The following is a 21,285-nucleotide window of genomic DNA, read 5'->3' on the forward strand; positions in this document are numbered from 1 at the left end:
ATAATCCAGTTCAGCTTTAGTCTAAAACTGTCCAAAACAAAAGAGAACACAATGTGACACTGACATTTATTTTATTGTATAATGTTCATTTATACCTTATACATACTAAATGAGATGACAATTAAAAAAAACAAAACAAAACAGGAATAACAGTACTGCAGTATTCTGTACTTGCCACTTACAAGTGATATGTTCTGCATATATCAAAATGAATTGATAAGTAAACCTTCAGTGTTTTTTTTTTTTGTTCTCTGCAAAAATGAATCTCAAATAGAGTTTAACTCTACAGAATGAAATATTTGAAGAGGTGAAAATGAAACGTGGGTTTCTTACTTAGTTTAGGGGTAATTTCATGTGCTGGAGGATATTACAACTGAAATATCCATAACAGTCATAGCTACGTGCAAATGTGCAAAATATGTTTTGACTTCAGAATCATTGTGAAATCCAATAATAACCCCCCCCCCCAAAAAAATCTTAATTTGCACCAACATGTTTATAATTTATTTACTCCCTCGGAACCTTTAGGAAAACAAAGCTGGATCTTAAATCATACAAACCAATGCCTGATTGTAAGTTTAAATAAACTTGAGTTATATACTACAAGAAACATTCCACAAAGTCTTCTTGGTGACAGATTTCTACAAATCAGAGCATCTGTATCAATCAGTGTTATTTCACTTTATGGTTCCGGCAATTTAATAAAAGAAAAAAAAACAGCCTATGTGATGCTTTTTGACCCTGTCAAAGGGACAAACCAAGAGGAACATAGTGTAAAGCTTAAATTAAAACGAAGGCACAATCAAAATGTGTTAATTAGAACATTTCAAGTGCTGTTTTTATTATTCTGCGTGTACAGTACCCAGTCTCACTGCTGTGTTACATTTAAATATGCCACTTTTCTTTGTGCATCCAAGAAAAATGCAGGATAGAGCATTTCTGGTAAACATGATGCTTAAGAATGTATCTGTCACAATAAGAAACAAAGTAAAAAAGAAGAAAAAAAAAAAAAACCCACAACATGAAAATGTACTGGATCCACTTCTTGGCAGCAACCGTCACCGGTGTCCTGTCCTTCCTTTTTGATGCCGTGGCTGAATCAGAATTCAGAGAGGTATTGAAGTCAGTAACATTTGGCTGCAATGTGTCAGCATCACGGGGCTCGACGCACCTCTAAATTAGCGCAAGAGAGTCTAGCTACTGTAGCACTGTGGCTCCTACACGTTCGTCTTCAGTTTTATGGTCAGTTAGTGCAGGTTAATTGCGCTCATAATTGCACTTGAGGTTACTTCATGTAAAAGCTAGATTTTGTTTTTAGGTTTCCATTATTTTTTTCTCCCCTTCCCTCATCGCCGTCTTGCTGCCTGCCCTCAGTCCTCCTTAAGATCCCTCTCCAGGTATTTCTTCATTCGTAGACAGCGAGGGCACGACCCCTCGGGAGCCTTACAAACCAGGTGAAACACGGCTTTACAATCTTTACACCTGAGTCAGAGACAAAAAAAGAATTATTTCAAAGAAATGTTGAATGAAGAAATAAACAAGATTTAGAACATATCCAGAGAAAAAAAAAAAAAGTAATAATGAACAATTTCTATGCATCCAGTAAATGTCTTTTGTAATATATCTATATATAATACATATCTAATATAAGTATTGCAAAAAATTAGGACAAAATGAAGAAAAATCAATTGAGTTTTAAAAACCAAATGCTACGTAATTGTCCTTTGACATATGGTTTCATTTAATTATGATAACAGTAAATGTATACATAAAAAGAAATACATAGAACAGTGTGTGGAGATTTGTTTGTTTATTGTTTATTTGTTAGATTTATTTTTTTCCAAAGCTGAAGGAACACGACTTCTCTCTGTAACAATCAAAATTTGCTTGTTTAATGCCTATACAAAAATGCCTATAAAAATCATGTTTTTAACACCAAGCACCAACTGTAAGGTTAAAATATAGCTGGGACTCAGTATGCAAAAGACAAACTTTTTTAAATTTATCTACGTTTGATGTCAGTGGGAGGAGCTTAAAAGTAACTAAGGAAGACCAGAAATAATGGCAACCAAACTGCGAGCTGGAAAAACAGACACTCACAGATGGTTTAAACAGCGGGAGTGAGTGTGTAAGATAAAAAAATCTGATTGTTCTGCCACATTTTTGGTCCCAAAGTCTCTTTTTTCTTTAGACATTATCTTTCCTTTCATCAACTGTTGGCTTTTTGAATTGAAACAAATATTGTGAATGAAAAAAGCAGTTTTGGGGATGAATGAATGGGGTGAGGAAAACAGGGAGGAGGTGAAAGCAGGAATAAGGTGGTCCAGGATAACTTACCTGGTGGTGCTATCAAACTGAAAGGGGAAGATGGTGTCATCAGCATGGCATATCTGGCAAATGAAGCCACGCTGAGTGCACAGGTCACAGTGAAACACGTGGTTGGAGGCAAACTGTGTCAGCGTCGTCAGGTATGGTGCATATTGGCCGTCTGCTATCTAGAAAAAAACAAGACAGACACACGCGTATTAGGGCATTTCAAGGAGGCAGAGGACTGGTGAAGTAACAACGTAACCGAGCCAGCTGGATACCTGTCGTAGGTCTGCGACACTGTACAGGTGGCTCGATTCCAACAGGTACGTTCGCTGCCCCATTCTGCACAGGCATTTAAAAAAAAAAAAGAACAAAAACATATAATAATAAAATAATGCAAAAATATTAAAAGGGTTTCTGCAGAGTTCAGTTTGAGACCTTTTAAAACTACATAAAAGAAATAAAAGAATTAAAAGTATGATGGATAAGCTGTAGGGACAATATGGCCTATAATTATTTATTCTCATATCATGTTTTTTCAGTAACTGCCAGCAGCATGTAACAATAATTCCTAATTATATAAATATTTACGCAATGTTAACTGGTGTAAAATAATTCATATATGGGTTTACCAGTTAAAAACTATTGATAAAAAATGAAAAAATAATAATTCTTTTGTCAAAATTGACAGTTGCCCACTATGAGATGAAGAGATTCCAGTGTTTGCTACAGGTTTGATGGTTCTGATAGAAATTTCTGACAGAGGCAAGATATACAAGAAATGTGAGACTTTAATACCTTTCAAGGCCTTAAACTGAATCCAATACTTTCAAGACTTTTCAAGAGCTGCAGATACCCTGTAGAAAACGCAAAAACACACCTGGCCTGGAGTTTCTTGTAGGCTCCGCTGCGGCAGGTGAGCAGGTAGTCGCCCAGCAGACGTAGCTTCTGTCGTAGTTCGTGGGCCTGAGCCATAGACTCTGCGTGTCTCACTAACTCAGGGTTTAAGTGCTCCAGGTTCAGAAGAGGCTCCTGTTGCACCTGAGCAAGCAGCCGCAGGGCCTTCTTAGACACCTGGACACACACACACACACATACATATATAGTATATGTCTAACTTATGAAACAGTCTTTAAAGTGAAACCAGCGCATACAGTGGTTGAATAATTAGCATCAAAAGAGAATTAAAATTGTGCCTACAATATTGGCTTTAAATGATCAGATAACAGAAGCCTTTATGTATCACTGAATTTGACGTGTCATTCCAATATCTGATAACGCCATCTGTGTTTGTACATAAGTAAATAGTAAAGAAGTGATTTGTATGTGTGACACCCACTTCTCGTTGTGTGAGGTCCCAGTTGTGCACCATGCGTGAAGGGATGATGGAAGTGTCACCGTGGTGACAGGAGTCACAGTAGTACTGGCCCGAGAACTCACACAACCTGGCTCTGCTCCGGGACGGGCCAATCTGCTGAGGACACCCTGTGTATGACACAAAATAAACAAATCTCAGCCTCTGATTCACAACCACAAGAAAAACAAATTCATCCAGGTTCATACATACAACACACACTCCTGAATAGACTTTAAATCTGCAATAGCTGATTTTTTGGGCAGTTGGGGGTATTGGAAACAAATCATGAAGAAAACATTAACATATTAACACCTTTTAAGGTGAAATAGTGAACTTGAAGCAACACAAGTCCAAAATTCCCTCTTTTAGCTCTGTTTTTGGTCCCCACCAACTCCTGAGGGAAATATCTGGCTCTTTACCTGCTAAATGTAAACATAGTTGAGCTAACTTTGCTTGAGTGATGAAAGTGAGAGTGAACCAAACCAGGCGTAACACCTCAGGTTTACCTGCACATTTGAAGCTCTGAGTGTCCAGACCCTTCTCCGAGGGCACGGTGCAAAGATGAACTAGAAGTGCTCCATTTTCTTTTAGTTTGTGCTGCACCAGTCTGTAGAGATTTCCAGTCACCCCCATGTGTGCTGCAGCTGATTCCTCAGAGCCCTCATCTTCTCCGCTCTCCAGGTAAGAGTCCAGAGCTCCACGGATCAAAGCCCTCCACGAGCGAGCCTCTTCTGGGTTCTCCGCCCTGAGTCTAAGCGTGTTCCTCACCGTCAAGAGTTTGAAAAAGGCCGGTCCTCCCAGGGAGACATCAGGCACCACGTCCCGGATTTCCTCAATGGGATGGGTGAGCTGCAGAAACTTTCTCCCCCCTTGTATCCGGAAGCCTTTCAAGGCCTCCAAGGAGAGGGAGAAGATCAGAGGTACCCATGTCCGAGCCTCAGGATCTGTAGAGAAGTATAAAACGGCTTCTTTGATGGCGTCTGTTTCCAAATCAGCAGTCCGAGTCCAGTCCAACTCCTGGTGAAGAGGAGGTGCCTCCAGCCCTGCGCATGTCCCCGTGATGGTAGATGATAAGCTTTTCTCAGGGCTGGAAGGGGTCGAGGACGGGGATGAAAATGTGCGTTCATCTACACCGTTCTCACTGGATGGTTGCAGCACCTCCCACTGCTCATCAACACAAGACGCCGGACGACATTTGTTGACTGCCTCGACTATCCGGTCCACCCAGTCCTCAGCTTCGCCATGATTGGCCGCTCTGAGGTACAGTCGCTTCCCCGGGAAGGCCAACTCGAAGCGGCCCTCGGGTGAGGTGATGCGAGCCTCCTCACATCGCACCAGGGAGCAGTTGTTGCAGCACATCCGCTCCTCTGCATTGAAATACAGACGGAACTCGAACGGCGACAGCTCGCAGTAGTAGTCGCGCCACATTCCCATTGCACCTCGTCTCTCTAGATGACCAAGCTTCAGCAAGCCACGAGATGGGTTGGACAGCCCTGACAGACAGACAGACAGATGGACAAAGTAAAAGAAAAGAGTCAACTATGTTTGACTTTAAAGTCACAAGACAAACATGGTAATAACTATGAATAGGATTTACAGGAAACGGCAGTGGAAAGATAAGCTTATCATAATTCTGTGAAGACGACAAACTGAACTGATTATATCAGTTGTGAGCACAGAATTCAAAGCTATAAAGAGGTTTCTTGTTGGTGAGTAACTGAATCCAGCAAAAAAAAATGTTTTAAATGTTCATTATAATTATATTTTTACAAAAAAAAATGCTAAAATGAGATGCTTTACCTGCAGAACATTACTGACAGTAGTACTGAGGAGTCCTCTGGACTCCCTCTAACATCTCTCAGAAACTACTTTTAACACTAAAAGGTTCTTGAATAACTCTTAGACCCAAAGCTTTGTTAGTTAGGACTGACACATCCCTTATTTTTGTTTTGTCTAATTAGGAGCTACTTTTAGCCTGTGGTGAAAAAAGCCCCTCATGTAATGAGATTATACAGTTGTAGTTCCTGGAGTACAGCCCCTACTGACAGTGTGCAGTGTGGCAACCAATTCTCCATAGTCCAAGCACTTCCACGCAATAATTCACTGTTGCAGTTTTAGATTACATCTCTCACCATCTCCCTTCTCAGCTCCCCCCCTGGTGGATTTTCACCAGGAAATTCTGCAGCAGCACATTTGCTTTCCCTTTGTTTCTTCATCACTCTGACTCATTCAGGTGATGTCTCACAAGAAACACTATTGTATTACATTCCAGTGCAATCTGGTCACAGCCCAATCATTTATGCAACAACAGGTGTTTTCCCATTTAACAGCTAGATGCTGTGACAGCATTATTTTGGGAGTGGCCTGAACTGCAACGTGTTTCAAAGTCACATTTCAAAGTTTCCAGTGCTACAGGAACTTCCTGCTCTGTTTGGCTGACTTACACTTGAACATTTCCGTTTACCTTTCAGCTTAATTCCTTGGTAACAACCTTTGCTCACGGGGTTTGTTTACAGTTTTTGACCACTAGTAGCACGGTTCCACTGATCTACAGGGGGCAGTAACACACCAGGAAACCAATGTAAAGTCAATCTTTGAATCCAGAGTTTTCATTACAGCTAATGATTTTTTCAAACCAATTGTTTAGTCTATTAAATGTGAAAATATAATGAAAACCTCCATCACAACCTCCAAGAGTCCAAGGTGAAGGCTTCAAACATCTTGTTTTGTTTGAACCAAGGTCCGACACCCAAATACATTCAGTTTACAATGATGAATGACAAAGAAAACCAAAAAATTCTCTCACTTGAGAAGTTTAAAAAAATCAGAGAATGGTTAGTTTTCACAATTCTTGCTTCAAAAATGATCAAAACAATCAATGGATCAACAAAATAGTTGCCGATTTCTGTCAATCCTTTAATCAACTACTCGTTTCAGCTCTAGTTGAGAAAGATTAGGATATGCATGGAGGCAGGCGGCAAACCCTGTGTTCTGTTACACCATGCAGTGATGATATATAAAAATCATTGTTCCAGTTTGACACTCAAAACACAGAGGTGCTGTGGAATACCTATTTGCCTGCGATGGACGACACTGGGAGGTGACTGGGAGACCTTGGGCTCGGGTGTAGGAGCAGGAGGGGGCGTCTCATCGTTGTCCGACACCTCCTCCAGATGGGGCTTGTAGATATCATCCTCAGAGATCCAGGAACGGGAATGCTGCAGCGGAAATGACAGGAAGCTGCTTTAGCTAGCACAACAAGGAAATAAAATGCTTTTGTTGCTATTCCAACAAATGTGAGTTTTAGTTACTCCTGATCATGGGAAACATAACAGAGCTGAGTCTATTCAAGGATTAGTTTGCGAAAGAAACCACTGTCTTTGGGATCAGTAGTGTGAGAATTATAAGTTACATATTTTCGGAAATACTGTGACATATCTTGGAGATGTTCCCGTTTTGAAATCATGTGCACAGTAAACACAGAATAAAGGATTTCATTTTTACAGTGAATATTTTAGACAACACAGAAGGACTATTGTAACTTATCATCTCATCTCCTTGAGTGGCTTGAGGAGAGGGTAAAAAAATAAAAATAAATAAATAAATATATTTTCCACCATGACACATTGGCTTCCAGGAGAAGTCAGACATCCCATTTGTAAGTTCCTCAGTGGGAAAACCCAGATAGCAACAGTGAGTGAGTAAGTGAGGGCAATTCTGCATTTCCTGTCTGTAAAATCATCACTGACTAATTGTGAGCAACCTTTGCTCTGTCAAATCAGTTGTGTTTATTTTGCTGTTGGTAGAGTTAAGAGATATTCCGATACCATTTTTTCCTACCCGATACCCAAATTTGTGTAAATTTCTTTAACACAATGGTATCAGATCGACACCAAGTATTGATCCAACACCATTGAGTTAATATTTTTTAACAGCTGCATAGTTCTAACCCTGTATGGATGTGATATGATTGCCGTCATTGTTGTCTGGCATGGCTCAAGTTGTAAAAAATGAACAAATACATGAATATCATAGACTTTTTCTTTTATTATCTGATTTGACTGGCAATCATAAAAAATAAATAAATCTAGGAATAAATAACAACTCCTACACTCGTCCTAATACTAGTGTCACCCTTTGAAATAAAATCCTTGCATACTGTACATGTTGCCTTTTTACTGGTGGGACTTTTCAGTGTAACATATTGCCAAATTACCAACATTTTGCTAACAGCTAACGTTACACTATTTACCAGAAATCATCCACTGTTTAAGAGTGGCAAAGAAGAATTGATTTCCAGGAAACCTGCTGTTTTATTTGGGTGTGAAAATAAAACATTTATTAATACATTATGTGGTACTGGATCAGTGCATAGACTCACATACTCTGCGATATCCAATCAGGTATTTTAGGTAGTATCAGAGGCATTTCCAATATTAGTATTGTACCGGAAAAACTCTAGTATAATTCAACTATAATGTGGTTTCATTACTAGATCAATATTGGTGCCTCCTAGCCTTGTATATCTAGAAATCTGATGCAAAAAGCTCATTAGATAAGAGTTACTTGACTCAGCCTATTTGACTGTTGATTTTGGACCCTTGAATACATTTACTTGCTTTACATTTTCTTAGATTGTATTTTCATTTCTCCACAGAAGAACTGTTCATCTGACTCTGAGTGGATTTGTAAGTATCTCTTCAATTTAAGATGAAGGCATGGTGGAACTCTAAGAAGTAGAAACTACAGACAAACTCAAGAGTAAAGCCTCACTGCACTTTTTAGCTACCTCAGTGCACAGAACCATGAGGGAGTAACTGTGTGGCAGTATAAACTAAACCTTACAAACTGAGTCTTGTCTTAAAACGGCCCACACCCACAAAACTAACTGCGATGGAATTAGAGATGCGGGACGGAAATGGAAGACAGCGCAACACGTTTCAGTTCATTCTGGCCACTGTCTGACTGTGCGGGAATCTGGTGGTTTCATATTCCAGATGACGAACAAGGACGTTAAAACATGAGTTTTTAGGTGGTGTGGTGCAGCTAAACTGAACTGACACTACATGTGCAGGGAAGTGAATTATATATTTCTCCTTTTTATAGGTAATTTGCAGTGAAGAGAGGACATCAATAATAATACTGAGCGTTTATATAAAAATATACAGATGAGAAATTCAATCACATACTATTATAGATGAAGTCCTGGTAAGGCCTGTTGTTTTCTGCATCTGTGTGAGTTATTTTCAACTAAAAGCTATTTGTCTGCAGATATACTCACTGATATAGAATCTGAGGACAACTGCCTGCTGAGGATGCTGGCGGAGCGTCGTGGCCCTGGGTGGACAGAAGAGTCTGTGGTGCTCTTCTCAGAGCTTTCTGCTTCCCTCTCTTTCCGGACAGGCTCGCTCCTCTCCACATTTACTTCCTTTACAGGCTGCACAAACTCCACAGGCTCACTCACTGTGGAGATCACCTCAGTGTCCGAGCGGAACTCACTAGAGGCATCATCACACACCTTTGAGGGGGCGTGGTTAACATGGTGCTCGTCAGACGACGGCAGCTCGAGGGAGGTTGGTGGTGGCTCTGAATCGGAAAGTGCAGAGTCTGGGGACTGGTTTGCAAAGTCTTGGGATGGCGTGACAGGACCCTGGGTTTCACTTTCCGAGCCACTGAAAACGGCCGTTTCTGAGAACTGATCCGGACCCGTGCTTGAGACAAAGGAGTCCTCACGCATGGAGTCCTGACTGCAGTGCCTGCTCTCACGGAACTCAGTCAGTAAACTGCAGAAACAAAGACAAGTTATGACAGTATATTATTATCATCCATTTCTTTAAGTAAGTGCATTTCTGATTTGACTAAAACGTTTTAGCTGATGACAGGAAAAATCCTTTGCACAAAATGCTTACGTTACATTTTAAAGATTCTTCTTATCAGCAAATCAAATGAAAAGACCAAAACCTATAATGTGTTAGTCTGCTTATCAATGCATTCTGACTTCCCTATCTTGACTGTAAGGATTTACATCTTTACAAATGCCTCAAATATATTAAAATACTTCCCCACTACAAACACTGCTATGAGCACATACGCAGCATTAAACCCTCCACACACACGCACACACGCACACGCACAGCCTTGTGAAGTACATTTAGGGGAATTTCACCGCTGAACTAGAACTTGGTTCAGAAATAGAAATATTTAAGATGCAGATTATAAAATCTGTTTTAGTGTAGTCTTAGATTTAAGCCTCCATTAGCAGTACATGTAACACAAGTTTATATTTACAGTTACATTTGAATTATGTTTAAAATGTAATATTAAGTGAGAAAAACCACTCACTGAAAAGAACCACAGACATATTAAAAAACAGTTTGAAGAATGGCTGCACTTCAGGCTATTTATCTGCTGTGACTGCAAATTTAGCACTAGTGCTAACCACCTTGGAATAATGTGTCAACAGCTGGAATAATGGATGGATATTTTTTTCTGTTTGGTGATTGAATCTTTCTTGCTGAAATGCACTCTGGGGCTTGTAGTTACCTTCTATACTTTACTAAAACCCAGATATTTTCTAAAACAGTTGTTTTGATGTTTCAACCAGCAGAGTTTCACGTGGATCTGTACAACAGAAGTGCTTCAACTGTCAGTCACACAACGCTGTCTATGGGAAAATGAACGGGACTTTTATAACTGGAACCAGGGGCACATGGAATAACTCTCCAGCTTTTTATCTACAGGACAGAAACAAACAAAAACAAACATCATCACCCTCATCCCCCACCCTTTCTCCCCCTCTTTTCTCTATCTCCCTCATTCCCCACCCTCCCTCCCTTACCCCTGTTCTCTATCTATAAAAGTCATTCCAAATGGTATTATAACCTATGGTAAATTAAAAGGAGCTGCTTTTGTATAGTCAGTGATATTCTGCCCGAAAACCATGTGACCTTCCTCACTGACAGGCTTATCATTACCTGTAATTACCTGTAATCATTATTTACAGGTAATTATTTCACTGTAATTTAATTATTAACAGTCAATGGATGTCTCTTTTTCAATGTAGATCATATATATATATATAGTACTATATAATTATATATATATATATATACACACACATACACACACACAAATATCATATGTGTATGTTTGTATGCATGTATATAGTTTCGTTATCAATTAAGTTAAAATCAAGATATTATAATTGTCCCTCAAGGGGCAATTCAACACAGCAAGTCCTCAAACAAAGAACACAGACATATTAGAGGAAGTTAAAATATAAAACGATCTATAACAATGACCAGTCCACAGTTGGACAACAGGCTCAGTCATCTCCTACAACAGCAGGGTACTGTAGTTTTTAGAAAAGATTACTCAAACGGGAGTAAATGGTGCATTTGTTGGAGGCTATTTAAAGATGCAGATTAGTACACATTTGGTTCTGCAGTGAGCAACAGGATGGTTTATGTGGGATTAACTTAAAATAAACTACAGTGTGTGTGTTCATGGTTCTTTGTTGACAATAAAGAAAAACATAGACTAACACCAGCAGATAAGGCTGGTGTTAGTCTATGTTTTTTTGCAGATGAACTCACTCTTTCTGTGGCCTCTTGCTGCTGATGTTGACATTAATGGGCAGGTCCAGGTCACACGAGGACCACTGCTCTCCTGTCGGGCTGCGGGGGTCCTGCCCCTGCAGGAGGCTGTCAGAGCTCAAGCTGGAGGAGAGCTGAGAGGAGCCTGTGGTGTCCAGGCTTAAATTAGATGAGTTGAGTGCAGTCCTACCCCCTTGTAAAGTATTTGATCCCCTCCCGACCAACAACACTGGGCACCCTCTCTGCATATCCAGAGCATCAGATGAGCCCGACGACTGAGACACCGTGTCCCAGGATTCCTTGCATGTGGACTTGGAGGTGGGATGATCCCCACCGTTAAGGGGCAGGTCGAGTGCATCTGTCTGCAAGAAGGGGCAGAGTCCAGCGAGAGATAAGGGCGTGGTGGTCCATTCGTTGAGAACAGCTGACTTGTAAGACAGGTTGAATGTAAGTGAGGCCAGACCCTGGAGGTAGCTGAGCAGAACTTCCCGCTCCTCAGTGTTCAGGAGCAAGGCACAGGGTTGGTAGTGCGCCTGCAGCTCGGAGTCCTCCCGAAACAGCGACGCAAGGTAGCACTCCAGCAGGCCATGGTTGAGGGCGAGCCGCAGCCACGCGCGGCAGCGACCCACGTCCGTGCCCACAAAGCTGATCTTCTCTAGTTCTGTGATGACATCACTGAGGATTTAACAGAGAGGATGATGACCCTTAAAATGATCCTGATACCTAAAATTATCACATTAGAGATTTGATTAACATTTGTAAATATGCAGCCTACCGGTGGGTGACGGTCTTGAGGAGGCTCCAGAAGAACGGCTGAGGGAGGGGGCCCCGGTCTCCCTTCCTAGTCCGACCCCCAGACTCCGAGCGGATGTACTTGCTCTTGATACCATGGATAAAGATGGCCTCCAGGGCACAGCAGAGCAGGTTAGCGTCGCCATCTTCGCTGGTTACCACTGTGTCTGACGTTACGTATCGCTTCTGCAGGGCCTTGAGCGACTGCGCCAATTTCTCTTTGATCTACAATGTGATGGTGGACGGGAGAGGGAAATATTAATCAGCTTCCTTGTTTTTCTAGAGAGAAGTCAAATGAGTGCCCTTCTGACAGGAAGCAGGCTGGCAAACTGACAGTGACTTCTGTTATCACCAACAGACAGAAGAGCTCAATTTTCATATGCAGTATAAAATACAGCCGACAGTTTCTGCATTCCACTCTACAGAGCAAGGTGAGTGGCCGTGCTGTTATGAGACGTGGCCTGTAGATAACCTACTGTCATATGATGCCTAAAACATAAAACAAGCAAGCCTATGTTATGCAACAGCTTGCAGAATAAGAACACTTTGAGAGGCTCGAGATGATCTCCATGTTCTCAACACTAGACATTGAAGTACCCTTCTTTTACAGTGCTTGACTTGGCAAGAATCGAGCTTCACGGCTATAAAATTTCCATAGTAACAAATCGTCTTCTTCCCAAGCTTCCTGACTCGCATACATTAATTCAGTAGTACATTGTACAGCGTCTGCAAAGCTATGCTGTTTAATACATTGTATTAAAACAGTCTCACATACAGTATATTCAGCTAACTATTAACCAAACAAGGTCTGCACTCCTGTCTTTTATAGGCTTGGGACAATATTCAATGTATATATTCCCCTCCATATGCAATATTTTCCAAAATATTAAATTACATTTTTTCTGCTTTGCTGCTGAGTCCAACCCTCATTTCACTGCTTTGCTTACTGTACATTGTACCCTGGCATGTGACTAATAAAACTTTGAAGTGTGGTCTACTGGTAGCATTGTTTATACCTGAAACATAAAATTCACCAATATAATTATATTATAACCCCCCTCTGCCAAAAAAAAAAAAAAAAAAATCAGTCTTGCCTTGTCTCTTTAAAAGCATCAGACTGTGTGTTAAGCCTGTTCTAAATACACTGTAATAAGATACACAAGCAAGTGAATGGGTCACTTTAGTTCAGCGCTGAAAGTGTTGTAAACACTTTTGAGTAAAGCTGCAACAGTACAATTACAACATATACTAGTTAAATGTCACAGCCTGACCCTGTTTAGCAAAAATCCATCCAAATTTCAGACCCCCTCACCAGAGGTACAGCATTAATTGTAAAACAGGAAACAACCAGGGAGAGGAGAAGTCTACAAGGTAAAAAGATTTTGTAGTTTTACCTGTTTGACATCTTTAGCCTCAGGTGGCGTGTCTGGCATCTGTGTGGCTAGCATGGCACTCCTGGGACGCTTTACTCCCACATGGCACACTGCAACATAAAAACAATGTCTTTGACATTTGCAGAACACTTGTCTCTACTGAGCCCCCCTTCCCTGCTGGAATGACATTTCACACAAATAATGGATAAACAAGTAATGCAAGCTTGTGTGCTCGGGCAGACCAACAAGACATGTGATGATGGAAACAATTTCTTCTTCTTGTTCTTCCTGACTTCAGGGTAGCAGCATATTTTCCATCAAGCTATCATTACATTCTTCATCACAAGACTGTATTCTGTGACATATCTGCAATTTCAAGGTTTCAGTGTGTAACCACTTCTGAGTGAGTCATGTGAGGTGCTGATTATAAAGAGGGTGTCTGCAGGGAAGTAGCTACAGAAGCTTAACAACTAACTTCCCCAATCAGAAAAAAAAGAAGAAATCAGGGTCCAAACAACGTGAGACCCATAAACTGATACAATCACAGCCAGGTAATTAAGCTCTGTCCACACTGAAACGACTGAACAACATGAAAAGAGCTAAATCTCTTTTTCTTTGCTCTCATTTCACTAAGCAAACAACTAAACTGCCTCTAGTAAGGGCTGAGACAGAGAGCCCAGCTGAACAACTCAATATTTCATGGTCTGGACACGGTGTCAAAAAATAAAAATGACAGAAAAAGTTGTATTCTTTGCTGCAACACAGCGTCCACCAAGGTTACACCTACGTTCAGTCTCTTCCTGCTCTCTGTGCTCACCCACACTGTGTTTTAATGCAGCTGAATTCACAATATACCGGTAGTTGTTCTCATTTACACATTTTTCGGTTTTTTGATGTCAGTCAACTAAGCGAGTATGAAAACGTGATTTCAACACGCTCGTTTCGGTGTATGAGCTACATGTAATGTTTATGAGCAGCCAATCCCGACACTGCGGAGTGCAGTGATAAAATAGCGAATTTGTAATCGGAGTGTTGTCTGACAAACATTCACATCGACATTAGTTCAGGTTACTGACAACACCTCTGCTGTGTATTCGGCTATATTGGCATTTAAAGTTAACGATCATAAAGAAAGTTAAAGGCCACTAAAGGTTGTCTGCCACACAGCCGTTTGTACCTTTTGTGCCAAGCTTCTGTCAAAAATAGATCACTTAAACAGCAGACAGACAGGAGGGGTATAATCCGTAAAGTAGCGTTACAATCAGTTTATTTGCGTATTGTGACCGTTTCATGCTTAAAACAGCTAATGTTACAGTACACTCCTTTCTAATCTTTACAACAGTCTTGCATTAACTAACAGCAAGTTGCCACTTTTAATGTTAGCCTTTGATCTGGGCTTGTGACGGCACCAAGTCGAAACATAGTAATTATTAGAAAAAAAGAAAACTAAAGCAAGCTGTGTAAACCACGGCTTGTGCAGCATTTAAGGGTTTAAACCGAGATCAACCCGAGTGTGGTGTTAGCAGCGATCGTTAACACACAGCTACACAGCTAGCCTCCTTACCGAAACAGCTCGATTAACTTGGCATTAAGGTCCAAAGACAGCCGCGTATCCTCCGTAAATGACTGTGAACTCAGTCGGCTAGTCAGTCATTCGTGCAGTCGCTCTCCATTGCTCCAGTTAAAATGTCGAAAAACGCACAAAAATTAGCGTTAACTAAAGATTTGTTCTGTCAAGAAGTGTCGCGAGCGTCCAGCTGAACGAAAATGCATCATGGGAACTTGATTAGATCTGTGGTACCTTTAAGTTCCACCAGAAATACCGTAAATGTGTCAACTACTTTTTACGAGTATTTAATATTTGTTCATTCTATGCCATAAAAAAATGACGATTGACATTTGAAAACACAACATAATGCAATCAATATCGAAATAAAATAAGTGTTTTATTTTTCAGTGGAACCTTTTTGTTCAGTGAAAATACTTATTTCAGTTCCAACACAACTTTTTGAAATACAAGTTTTTCAATACCATTGTTTACTTCTTCATTTCAGGTTTTGTTTTCAATGCCCAAGTCAATGTCAACGTTCTAGCCCCATATCTGAATATGGCGAAGTTAACTGCTTCGTTGAGGTCTGGGTTTGTTTGGAGACCGGTGTGATGAGAAGTAGTTTACACAGAACTAGGGGTCGGTTTGCTGCAGCCATCATGTTTTTTGTTATCCATTTAAACAAAAAATGGAGGGGTTCCTTAATGACAATTAGTCAATCACCATATGCGGGAAGTCCATACACAGGTAGCTGTGGTCTCCTCTGGTTCTTACCTGCACACTCTGTTTCCTGTTCACCTACTTCTGACAATGTCACAGGTAGCCCTATTGTTTCTGCATTTGTTTGTTCCCCAGTTAATTTTTATTTTTCTGTTGTCATTCATATTACTCAACCGACCGAGTTAATTTCCTGTATTTTCTTCAAGCCAACCTATATGATGTATGATACATTATTAAATTGAGACCTGCACGTTAGCTTTGCTTGCTAATCAAGTTCCATCAACAGTGGTATTGCTAGTTTACGAGCAGTACCTAAAGGCAGCACAGTTTTGAGGCGTGCTGATGTTGTTGCTTTTGCTGATTTGTGAGGACGTTATGTTCCCTGTTCTCTCTTCAGTTTCTGTCTCACAACACAGCTAAAAAAAAAAACGTTTGATCACACACTCACAGCTTGTGAACTGTCCAGCAACTCCAACCCATTACCCCCACACTTATAGATCAATCTGGAATGGTGAGCCAATTGATAATACCAACAGTTTGTTTACTTGTTTGTTTTAGAAAAAAATGTGTTGCACAAAGATGGCATGAAGTCGAAAAACGTCGTATTTCAAAGCTGATATTTTAGACTCCTGCATTCAAAATCCTACTTCAGTACAAAAGTATTGGCAGGTCAATATACCCTACTTAATGGCTTGACCCCTCTCAGTGATATATATTATCTGATGCATTAATGTGTATAATTCTGCTGTTATTTGAGTTGAATTAGGCCTATTTTAATCTTGGTTTCCATTTTTTTATATTATAGATTTATTGTTACTTTTTTTTTGCCATATTATTCTTCTCAAACAGAAAAAAAACACACATAACCAAGTCACAAGAAACGAGGAAAGTGAAAATAAAGAAATAAAATTACAAATAGGACATGTCAAATTCAACTGAACAAAATACATAATAAATATAATGATTAAAGCAGCCATTAATATCATAATTTCACCTTTACTCTCGTTTTGTTTCTGAAATCTTAATTTGTAAAATAACTTCAACTGTCAGATAAATGTAGTGAAGTAAAAAGTACTATATTTACAACTGAAATGTAGTGGATTGGAAAAGTAACATAAGAATGGAAATTGTACTGAAGGACAGTATTAGATTAAATGTACTTCCCATCACTGGCAAAAATACATACTGGAAATACACTGATTTACAACTGATATTTAGCTATCAATACTAAAACTTCAAACTTCAACAAGGGACAGAAAAAAACGACAATATATAGGCTTAATTGTACTGTTGCGCCCTCTGTTGAATAAAGGCAGTATAGCATCACTAAACATGAGCTGCACAGTATATTTCCACAATGTAGAAGTACCAAAACAATGTTGATGAAATAACTGGGAACATTTTATTTTAATTAACCTAAGTTTTCCTCTAATAATCATTATATGGTAATAATATATAGGAGCATTGTAATATGTAACAGACTATATTGATATTTTAGCTTTGCTTTATGTGACATTATAAAGAGGGATATTAAATATAATAGTCAGATTCTTGTCTCTGGATGAGCTTGAGCAAACAGTTGATTTGATTTAATATGTTTAGTTTATTGAAGTTGTTTCACATTCTCAAAACTCATAAAAAAGCTTAGAAGTAATTATTCAATTTTAGTTCATTTAACTCACATTTTAAAGGCAGCAGGACGGACTTGTCTCTAAGCTGAATAAACTTAAAGTCTTATATAGTGTGGTTTTTACTGAGCTACACACTGAGATTTACTACTTTACTCTCAACAGGAATAAAACAACAGACACTTTACTATTTGCTAGAAGATTATTTATTTATTTGATATAACATGTAAAAAATAAATATTCCAATTTACTCAGTGCAAATTAATAAAGAAAAAGCACATTGATGTTATTAGAAAAATAATCATTCAACCAGTTAAAAGCAACTAAACAAATGTTAATGTTCAAATGTTCAATATGTTCAACCAGTCTGTTAATAAATAGACAAGCAACTCAATAAATAAATAAATACATTAATAAATGGCTAAATAAATAAATAGACAAGCAAATAAATTAGCACATATGTAATCCGACAGATTTTAGTTGGCGGTGAGCAGAGATGAAACCAGCTGGTCAACTCTCATTAGATGGCTTTTGATTTCCTTCCGGATCAGCTCCCAGGATTCAGCGCTGTGGCCCTACACACACAAGAATATTATTATTAGAAACATCATTACATAGATAGATAGATAGATAGATAGATAGATAGATAGATAGATAGATAGATAGATAGATAGATAGATAGATAGATAGATAGATAGACTTACCATTCCTTCGAGAACATGGCTGGAGAGTCTCTTGAAATACATGTGCACCTTCTTGTTCTTCTTCTTGTGGCTGTGGCTCCCAATCTAAATGAATAACAGGTAAAAAATCCTTTTAAAAACAGCTTTGTATTAATTCAAATAAATCTTCATGACACTGTCACCATGGAGCCATTCATTCCTTCAGTCAATCCACCCTGACACTTACACAGGAGCGAAGGCCGTCAGCCTGCTGCGTTACAACACCGAGAAAGTCCTTCTCTGTTTTCTCCTCCCATGATGCATTGCTGTGATCCTCATCAAACAGGACAGCCACCTCGTCCAGAACCTGCACTGTGAAACCAAGTTTATCCTCAGCCTGGAAGAAGAAGTAGAAGAAGAAGAAGAAGAAGAAGAAGAAGAAGAATCAGATTACTACAGGGACACATTTATGACACTGTCTGACAACTGTTTCCAAAACTGGGCAAAATAAGAAGAGATATAACAGATATAATAACCCAGACTTTTCCCTGGAAACCATTCAAAGAAAGAAAATCAAGTCATGTCTTTGATTTCTCACATCTTTCATTCACTGCAGGTTTTTAGAAAGAAGCTGAGTGGATGACTTACTGATGCTTTGGACGCCTGGCTGTACAGATCATTAGGGAAGGCCACAGTGTGCTCCACTTCAGCATCCTCAGTGGTGTTAGTGGAATTATTGACCTGCATCACACACACAAACACACACAAGTCATGTGTTGAAGTAAACACACATTAACTCATTCACTTAAGATCATTCACTGACTTTAAACAACAGGCAAAGAAGTTCACTCACCATCGTCTCCAGTAGATCCAAAGAGTTTTCACTGTACTGTCTGAATTTATGATCCATCCATCTGCAGCTCAGCGAGGAGCCTGCACTGTACAGACCCACAAACAGGCAAACCAAGAAGATCCTGTTGAGCATTTTTAGTGAAGGTACAAGTTGCTTTTGTATGGAGCAGGTTCAGATGTGTCCTGGTGTTGTGTTGGAGCAGAGCTGCAGCCGCTCATTTATAGAAGGACTCACCTGTTTCATTTTTCAGACATATACCTGCTGGGAAACCCTGGCCATGAGCTGTGGCTTTCACACAGTTCAAAGGTCAAAATCAATCACAGCATATATGTGAATGTCAGTGTCACACATTTCAGATTTGTATTAGTGTCCTGATGAAAAACTTTTCCCACAATGATAAAAATGTAGTCCTACAAATATAATAACTAAGCTTAAATACTGCATGACACACAGATCACTATTCATTATAACACAGACGTGTTAGACACAGAATATTTTGGGAGTAACAGGAATATTTTTTTTTACAATTTTTAAGGAAATATTATTTTGTACTTTGTGTTGCTTCTACAGGTTTAATGGGGGTTATTGTAACATTAAACATTATTTAAATCTGTTAGTTTACTTGTTTTGTATTTTAAATATTTGAGGCAAGAAGCTCTTTATTTCGTTTTAATGCCCTAATTATTCTATTATGTTGTTTTCAAAACTGATTGTTTTCTGTTGTGTACGTCTGCTGTAGTTTCATAACGTATATCATTAAAGCTGTAAAATTGTTTTACCTGCAGTGTGTTCACATATAACCTGCCACCAGGGGAGAGCGCTTCCACAAAGAGAAATGAAAGTGAGTGTGGCCTGTGTTACGTGACAGTGACGCACCTTCATGTTGTCTGCAATATGACAATCACGTCACACCTCATGTTTCTGAAGAATGACCACACACATGAAAATGAGCTTCTTAGTATTTCATCATGTCATCTAATATGAAATGATTGCTGTGAATTGCTTTTACTTTTTATTCTTCTTGTGGGATATTTGAGTTGCAGGGCTTTGTGTATTTTTTTAAAAGCTCATCCAGGGACAAGAATTAGACTATTTACAAATTTTCTGTTTTGTTTTCTGCCCTGCATAAAATAGAAAAAAAGTTTAAAGTAAAATGTTGCTAGTTAAAACAAAGTAAGCAAGTAAAAACTCTGATTTCAGAAGACAGACATAGTGAATGCTTGACATTTATACTTGATGAATAAGTTCAGCCATTTATCAAATATCCAGATTGTTCTCAGGTCATTTTCTGTAGATCAGCTGAGTGTTTCAACACTATCTGAGCGACACTAGGACTGGTTTTGGTTTTTGTCCTTTGTTATTGTACAGATTAGAGATTAGCTCAGATTAGTCGAGACAGGAAGATAGACAGCGTTCTACAAATTGCTGTGTTACAATCAGGGAATAGGAAGGCAAAAATACAATAATCAAGCAAAACAGTGACCTGACATACATGAGACTGAATGTAATTGATTAATTAATGCGTGTAAAAATTGAAAAAACATTAACCCTAAAAAAGTGATTAATATATGTAAATTATTTGACACATTTCTTACATATATCACCTTTAACTGTTGCCAAACCAAAGTACTTGTCAGGTACAGTAGACTGTGTGTCGATCAACTGATTAGTTGATCGACACACAGTCTACTGTACCTGATCAGCTGATTAGTTGATCGACAGAAGATGAATCTGCAACTATTTTGATAATGAAATAATCCTTTTTAGTTCGTTTTTCAGACAAAACTCTCAAACATTTGCTTGTTCCAGTCCCTCAAATCTGATGATTTGCTTCTTTTCTCTGTCATACATGACAGTAAAGTGAACAGACTATCTTTGGGTTTTGGACGAACAAAACATTTGACAATATCATCCTCATCATTTTTCACAATTTTCTAACATTTTATAAACAAAGCAATTAATCTATTAATCAAAAAAACAATTGGCAGATTCATCACTAATGAAAATTACCCTTTGAGACAGGCACAATTGATATTTTCTACACGTTCAACAGTTAGTGGTATATGCTAATATCATCTTTTCATGCTAGGCTGTAGCTAGGCAGAGTACTTATGTCTCAGACATAAGTAAGGGGAAACACATATTCATCATCATTCCTCATTTAACATTTGGTACTTTGCATAAATTAGCTGAGAGCTGATCAAGCTGAAAGACTGCAATCACCCAGTTTAGTTCCAAGTTCCTGAAGTCCTTCATTCACATTGAAAACACCATTGATGTAGCGGTCCAGAACAATTTCAATAGCAACAGTTCTGGTCTTCAACCATTGCTAATAACATTAGCCACAAATGATAAAGCACTTTTTCTTCTTTCCTTATTCATTTTTTACCTTTGGGCCTTTGTTTTAAGGGTATGCCACGGTAACAGGTGTTTTTATCACATAAAA

At 39.1% G+C, this 21,285-nt stretch overlaps 2 protein-coding genes across 4 annotated transcripts; both read right to left on the reverse strand.

Moving 5' to 3' along the window:
• Positions 1 to 234: 234 nt before the first annotated feature.
• Positions 235 to 15,169, reverse strand: plekhm1 (pleckstrin homology and RUN domain containing M1). 3 transcript variants are annotated; one of them, XM_022743315.1, is made up of 12 exons: positions 14,992 to 15,169; positions 13,449 to 13,537; positions 12,038 to 12,279; positions 11,263 to 11,937; positions 8,949 to 9,450; positions 6,738 to 6,885; positions 4,174 to 5,160; positions 3,650 to 3,795; positions 3,191 to 3,384; positions 2,589 to 2,652; positions 2,338 to 2,495; positions 235 to 1,482 (listed from the first exon to the last, which is right to left on the reverse strand). In XM_022743315.1, the coding sequence occupies exons 2-12, from the start codon at positions 13,500 to 13,502 to the stop codon at positions 1,371 to 1,373; spliced, it is 3,282 nt and encodes a 1,093-aa protein (XP_022599036.1). In that variant the 5' UTR covers positions 13,503 to 13,537; positions 14,992 to 15,169; the 3' UTR covers positions 235 to 1,370. The 3 variants fall into 3 exon arrangements, with proteins under 3 accessions (XP_022599036.1, XP_022599038.1, XP_022599037.1); XM_022743317.1 differs by lacking the exon at positions 11,263 to 11,937; XM_022743316.1 differs by lacking the exons at positions 235 to 1,482; positions 2,589 to 2,652 and having other exon boundaries at positions 2,421 to 2,495.
• Positions 15,170 to 17,800: 2,631 nt separating this feature from the next.
• On the reverse strand, positions 17,801 to 19,511 carry LOC111220091 (interferon a3-like). The gene is made up of 5 exons (XM_022743058.1): positions 18,840 to 19,511; positions 18,635 to 18,727; positions 18,234 to 18,383; positions 18,029 to 18,112; positions 17,801 to 17,899 (listed from the first exon to the last, which is right to left on the reverse strand). The coding sequence occupies exons 1-5, from the start codon at positions 18,969 to 18,971 to the stop codon at positions 17,801 to 17,803; spliced, it is 558 nt and encodes a 185-aa protein (XP_022598779.1). The 5' UTR covers positions 18,972 to 19,511.
• Between the last annotated feature and the right edge of the window lie 1,774 nt (positions 19,512 to 21,285).

This window comes from Seriola dumerili, unplaced genomic scaffold (genome assembly GCF_002260705.1).
Source record: "Seriola dumerili isolate Sdu_G_001 unplaced genomic scaffold, Sdu_1.0 BDQW01000068.1, whole genome shotgun sequence".
Lineage (NCBI taxonomy): Eukaryota > Metazoa > Chordata > Actinopteri > Carangiformes > Carangidae > Seriola > Seriola dumerili.

What these genes read in the sequence shown, in the direction of transcription:
- plekhm1 (XM_022743315.1), bottom strand. Translation starts at nt 13,502, where the DNA reads ATGCTAGCCACACAGATGCCAGACACGCCACCTGAGGCTAAAGATGTC. An exon ending in CGTCCATCGCAGGCAAATAG is followed by an intron (nt 5,161 to 6,737) that starts GTATTCCACAGC and finishes TCTGTCTGTCAG; the next exon opens with GGCTGTCCAACCCATCTCGT. An exon ending in GTGTCGCAGACCTACGACAG is followed by an intron (nt 2,496 to 2,588) that starts GTATCCAGCTGG and finishes GTTTTTTTCTAG; the next exon opens with ATAGCAGACGGCCAATATGC.
- LOC111220091 (XM_022743058.1), bottom strand. Translation starts at nt 18,971, where the DNA reads ATGCTCAACAGGATCTTCTTGGTTTGCCTGTTTGTGGGTCTGTACAGT. An exon ending in CTGACGGCCTTCGCTCCTGT is followed by an intron (nt 18,113 to 18,233) that starts GTAAGTGTCAGG and finishes TTATTCATTTAG; the next exon opens with ATTGGGAGCCACAGCCACAA. An exon ending in GCCATGTTCTCGAAGGAATG is followed by an intron (nt 17,900 to 18,028) that starts GTAAGTCTATCT and finishes TTGTGTGTGTAG; the next exon opens with GGCCACAGCGCTGAATCCTG.